This window comes from Vulpes lagopus, chromosome 5 (assembly GCF_018345385.1).
Source record: "Vulpes lagopus strain Blue_001 chromosome 5, ASM1834538v1, whole genome shotgun sequence".
Lineage (NCBI taxonomy): Eukaryota > Metazoa > Chordata > Mammalia > Carnivora > Canidae > Vulpes > Vulpes lagopus.
The window spans coordinates 46305394-46311393 of NC_054828.1; the positions used below are offsets into that span (position 1 = coordinate 46305394).

Genomic DNA, 6000 nt, shown 5'->3' on the forward strand with positions numbered 1-6000 from the left:
AGTAGCTATGAATAACCTAAGGCTAACGCATGCCCAGAGGTGGCAGGGAGAGCTCTCACTTAGGGATCTAGGCAGAATGGGCCCAGACAGTGGCCGTGGGCTACTCCAAGGGACGTCACGTGTCCCCAAACCTTCAGTCCCCTGTAATTCTCTCCAACAGCTGATCTCATTCTAGAGTCACCCTGTATGGCCTTGAGTCACTTAATCACAGACGTTCACCTCTGGTCAGCACTGTTGGCTGCTCTCAGGGAACCCGCTGGGTCACAGAGATTGTCACCATGGAGTGGTTTCAACCTGTGGATAGCCCCACACTCCTCTAGTAAAGTCAAGATATCCTGAGGACAAATACTCCTGCAGCTCCTCCCCCCCCCCTTTTTTTGAGCACTTTCAATACTGAAAGCTATTTCTCAAACAGTGTGTTGTATGATAGAGACTGGAACTCTCCAGTGTACTGTGGTTGGGCTGTGGAGGGGCAGAGGACAGTGGTTGGTTTTGCTTGAAGCCCCACTCTTGGGAATGAAGGGGAGAAAGAAAGGTGATGCATTATTGCTGTCTCCTGAGCCTATCCTCCTCCTCTCCCTCTTGCCCACCCTCCTTTCCTTTTACAAACATATAGTTAGTGGGAGTATGCACCAGGCACTGGGCTGGGCACCATACAATAGGAATCTGACACTGTTGCCTTGCCCTCGAGAAGATTCAAGTCTAGTGGGGGAGCAAGCGGTGAGTGGGGTCAAACACGGTAGAGATCTGTGGGAGGTGAGGATGCTTTGAGACCACAGAAGAGGACAGCTTCATCAGATGAGGGGTTGGGAATGGCTCACTGGAGGCAGTGCTCCTTGAGCCGGGCCTGAAAGGATAAACAGTTACCAAGAAGAGGAAGTTGAGGGAAAGGTATTCCTGCCGGAGGGAAGAGCATATGCAATGGCTGGGAGGCACGAGACAGCAGGAAAGGCGCGAAGCTAACGGTAGTTTCCCATATCTGGACTTGGAACTCAGGAAGGGTCTTGGGTGATAGGACTTAACTCATGTCCTACCTCTCCCTGAAGCCTGCAGAACTGCCTCAGCCCCATTATGTCTGTTCCTCTATAATCTTGGGCCAATATCTTATAGTTAAAAAATTGCATGTTTCCCTATTACTGTTGCTGCTGTTGTTATTGTTTTTTTAATTATTATTTTTGTATGAAGGTTTTATTTCTTGGTTTTGACTGAGAGAAGGGCCCATGAACCCTGTGCTTCTTCCACCTGGTGCCTTGCATGTAGCCTTTGTCATGGGGATGACTCATGGGGACGACTCATGACCCAATTCTGAGTGGGTATGCTTGGGGCAGTGGGTAGGAGCCCCAAATCCCACTCCAGAGGGATGGATTTTTGTCTGAGAGTCTTCTACAAGGGTGTACCTGAGCTGGGCTGACACCTGGGCCAGCGCCCAGGTGAACATTCTTCTGGGACAGTGTTTCAGAGAGCCTCCAAGATGGTGCCCAATGCCCCCCACCTCCTGGTTTTCATGGCCTCGTGTAGTGTCCCACATTATATCAGGGCTGACCTGTATGGGCATCAAGACAATGGCAGTGACCGTACACGCCTTTAAGCCTCGCCCAGTAAAGACATTATGACTTCTGCATTAGCTTCTGTCTTGGGCTGCTCACTCTGGAGGAAGCTAGTGCCACCTCATAAAGTCACACAAGCCGCCCTATCACAGTCCGTGCCGTGGTAACTGAGGTTTCCCGCCAACAGCTGTGAGAGGAGGCCTCTCAGATGCGGATCCTACAGCCCCAGTCAAGCCTTCGGCTGACGGCAACCCCATTCAACACATCGATTGCGACCTCGTGAGAGGCCTTGAGCCAGAACCACCCAGCTTAGCTGCTTCCAAGTTCCTGACTCTTAGATACTGTTAGAGATGATGAATGTTTATTGTTTAAGCCGAGATAGATGTTTTAGGGTAGTTTGTGACACAGCCATGGGTAACCAGCACACCGCAGTTGGCAACGCTGGGTGCTTGTCCTGCTTGTGTTCGGGGAGGCCTCCTGACTTGGGCTTTGCCTCTCCTGCTAAGCAGAAGTGTTAGGGCTCCCAAAAGGCCACATCCACTCACCCCGATTCCTTCCCTCACGCCTTCTCCCTCCACAGGTACTTCCCAGGAAAGGACCCACAACCCAACAGCAGATGCATAGAAGCCTCGTCTGGACTCCCCTTAGCATAGAGCTTTAGGAGACCAGCTGCCCACCCTACCCCCAGCCCTCCAGGGAGGCCTCCGTCAGGGAGGCAGTGATATGGGGCACAGGGACATTCCTGGAGAAGCTGTGTATACATTCCTCATCAGAACCTTCCATCCCTTGAAGCCCTAACCACCGGCCCCTCCTTTGGTTACACTGGCATGTACACCTCTACCTCTGGTTTTCCAGTGAGTTACCCATTACTCGGTGCTCCCGCACCAGTGTGCGATGCACTTGGCCTTTTGTCCTACTAATCTGGTCTCTACTCCCACCCCTCAGACCTAAGTTGGTACAGGGAAAGGCTTTCCTCCCAACACACTGAAATCAAAGAAGTCCCCAGGGGCTGTCGAATGGGAAGTTCCGAAGCCCCCTGCGCTGAATTTTCTGTCTGGGCCAAGGAGGTTGACTTTAAGAGCAACCAGCTCTGTAGGGGGATCCCCGGAGATCCGCATGCACGCGCACACGCAGCCCCAACCCCTGGCGCCAGGGGCCCGCGGAAACACACCTTCTGGGCCGAGGTCACAGCGGGGCAACTTCTGACTTAAAGAAGCCTGTGTCCCCTGGTCTGTGGCCTCTGCCTTTTGGGTTTTGACTTATTTAACGAATACTTACTTCCTACTTGCCATGTGCCAGACTCTGTGCTAAGCACTTTACATATGTTAAGTCACTGAATCCTCATAATGACCCTAAGAGGTAAATGCTCTTACGGCCTTTATTTAACAGATGCTGATCCTAAGGCCCAGAGAGGTCGCCCCGTGAGTGAGGAGCAGCGCAGGGATCTGCATTTGGGGGGCGCTTGGCCGGAAGATGAGTGTTGACCCGAGGTCTGCCCCGTGGGGGTCCGGGGCACTGTTCCTCGGCCAGGGCACCTGGGCCGGGCAGGGTTATGTGTTTGACCTGTGGCCGGGGGCCACCCAGAGGTGCACATCCAAGCAGGGCACAGTCTTCCTGGGGAAGGCGGTGGCGGGTGTTCCTCTTGGAGGGCTAACCTCGTGCTCAACCCCGAGGGTCTGGCAGGAGAGTCTCTTCTCCACGCTCGTTCTTGCCTCGTCACCTTAGCTCTACCAGGTACCTGCGGGGAGGTCTCGCACTCCCCCCATCTGCCAAGACCAAAGGTTCTCGACCCAGGGCACTTCTGCCTCCCAGGGGACATGCGGGGATGTCCAGAGACAGTTTTGACTGTCACGACTAGCAGGCTGCTACTGGCACCTAGTGAGTGGAGGCCTGAGATGCTGCTAAACACTCTGAAACGCACAGGATGACACCTCCCGACAAAGCGTCACCTGGACCAAAATGTCAAGAGTGCAGAGGTTGACGAACTGACCTGGGCCCAGCTCACAGCCTCCTTAAGGCTGAAGATTCCCCCCCCACCCCCCGACCCCCCCTGCCCCCGGCCACCTCCCCTGCATACAGACCTACAATGATCCGATTCCTGGTACAGCTGGGCAGTCCCGGGTTCCAGTGGGGGCTCCATGCGTCCTCACTTCATCTCTTACAGGCCACCGCGGAACGTGAAACATTCAGGGTGCACACCAGCTACAAGTCCTGGAGGCTGAAATACGGATTTTGAGGTACTGACGAAGGCCGCTGGCATTACTTTGTGCCAGGCTCTGTGCTGAGCATTTTGGGTGGTGTAGTTCTCACAGGCCAGCCTTAGATGCTCTTATCAGCCTTATTTCACAGAGCTGGAAACTGAGGCCTAGGTTAAGGTTGAGTCACTTGCCCTAGTCACACAGCCAGTAAGTGGCAGGGCCGGGCTTGTGGCCTGCCCCGGCGCTCTGGTTCCAGCACTGATGTATCTACAGCGGCGAGGAAAGGCGGCCAGTTTCCAAGGAGACCCCCCCCATGCCCATCCTGGCGCCCGAGGTCAGCAGGGTCAGAGGCCTCCCGGGTGCCCTGGGGACCGAGGGACCCGTGCGGCTGGCCCCACAGGGCACTTGCAGCCATGTGTCTCTGGAGCTGAGCAGACGGCAGCTGGACCTGCCCCGTCCTTCAGGAGGGAAGAGCAGGAGTAGAGAGAGGGGAGCGCTGGGCTGGCTTTTGTCGGGGGACAGTTGGGACCAGCAGGAAAGAGATGGCCCAGGAAGGAGCCTGGGCGCTTTTTATTATTTATCACAGCAGGGGAAGAATGGGAGGCTTGTTTCCAAGCTATAAATACCCTCCTTTGATCCCCAGCGTACCAGAGATACATGAGCCACTGAGGCCGCAGGAATTAATGATGCTCCTGGTTATTGCCTCGGTTGACCTCGGATGACCTCGGGGCCGTAGCGATTCGCATCACGGCTGCCAAGGGGCTGCGTCCGAAGGGACCAGGTTCGGGGGCCAGGGCTGCGGTGGGCGCCTTCCTGCGTCCGGGCTCGGCTCTCATGCGAGCACAGGTGGCCCGGACCCCACTCGGGCCCCTGGGGTCCCCCCCCACCGAGCTGCTCGGGAGGGTGCAGGGCAGGTGCGCGCCGCCGCCGCACGAGGGCGCCCCGCGACGCTGCCCTCCCCCGGCGGCTCGGCCGGCCCCGAGCTGTGAGCGCCCCCGCGGGGGCTTGCGGAGCGGCCCCGGGTACCCCCCCCCCCCGGCCTCGGGCGAGACCAGCTCGGCGGGCTCAGAGCCCTCGGGGGCGCCCCGGACCCCGCGGCCGCCTCACACGACGTCCTCCCCGGGCCTCCGGCTCCAGGCGGGCGGAGTCGGGGGCGGGGGCAGGTGGGAAGAGCGAGCCGCGAAGGTGCAGGCGGCGCCGCGGGGGCCACGGGGCGCCGGCCGCGTCCCCAACCTGCGGCCTGCGAGCAGGGGCGCCATCTCGTGGCCGCGGCGGGGAACTACGGCCAGGCCGCGCGCTCGCGTCTCCCGCTCACCCCCTCTCCCCCTCATTCCCTCCCCTCCTCACCCCTCTCTCTCCCTCTCCCCTTCTCTCCCTCTCCCCCTCGCCCTCTCCCCCTGTCCCCCTCTCCCTCTCTCCCTCTCTCTCCCTGTCACCCTCTCCCCCTCATTCCTTCACCCCTCTCCCCCTCATTCCCTTACCCCCTCTCCTCCTCACCCCCTCTCTCCCTATCTCCCTTGCCCCCTCGCCCCCTCTCCCCCTCATTCCCTCCCCTCCTCACCCCTCTCTCTCCCTCTCCCCTTCTCTCCCTCTCCCCCTCGCCCCCCTCCTCCTCTTCCCCCCTCACCCTCTCCCCTGTCCCCCTCTCCCTCTCCCCCTCTCTCTCCCTGTCACCCTCTCCTCCTCATTCCTTCACCCCTCTCCCCCTCACCCCCTCTCTCCCTATCTCCCTTGCCCCCTCGCCCCCTCTCCCCCTCATTCCCTCACCTCCTCACCCCTCTCTCTCCTTCTCCCCTTCTCTCCCTCTCCCCCTTACCCCCTCTCCTTCTCACCCCCTCTCCCCCTCGCCCCTTCTCTCCCTCCCCCTCTCCCCCTCTCTCTGTCTCCCTCTCTCCCCTCCCCCCCCCCTCTGCATGTCTCTCTCCATCTCCCCCCCCCAGCTCTCTCCTCCCGCCCATCTCTCCCTCCCACCTGCCCCTCCTCTTCGTATTCCAGAGTAAGGCCTCTCTATACAAGTTTCTAGAATGGTGCTGTCCGGAAGCGGTAGCCGCTAGCCACAGACGGCCATTCACACGTAAATGTAAGTTGACTGAGTGACATCACATTTAAAATTTAGGAGTCACTTCCTCAGCCCCACTAGCCACAGAGGCCCACCAGCCCCGTGTGACTCGGGGTTACCGTATGGGACGGCGCAGAAATAGAAATATTTCCATTATAGTAGAAAGTTCTGCAGAACAACGCCGTTATACAAAGTC

The 6000-nt window shown here is 58.3% G+C and overlaps 1 protein-coding gene across 1 annotated transcript in view; it reads left to right on the forward strand.

Moving 5' to 3' along the window:
• The window catches only part of LOC121491764, a 123349-nt gene extending 118244 nt beyond the window's left edge, over positions 1-5105 (forward strand). The window contains exons 3-4 of the mRNA XM_041756943.1: positions 3712-3784; positions 4389-5105. Of these exons, the coding sequence (XP_041612877.1) occupies positions 3712-3783 (72 nt within the window). The 3' untranslated portion in view covers position 3784; positions 4389-5105. The remainder of the gene's footprint in view (positions 1-3711; positions 3785-4388) is intronic.
• The last annotated feature ends 895 nt before the right edge of the window (positions 5106-6000 follow it).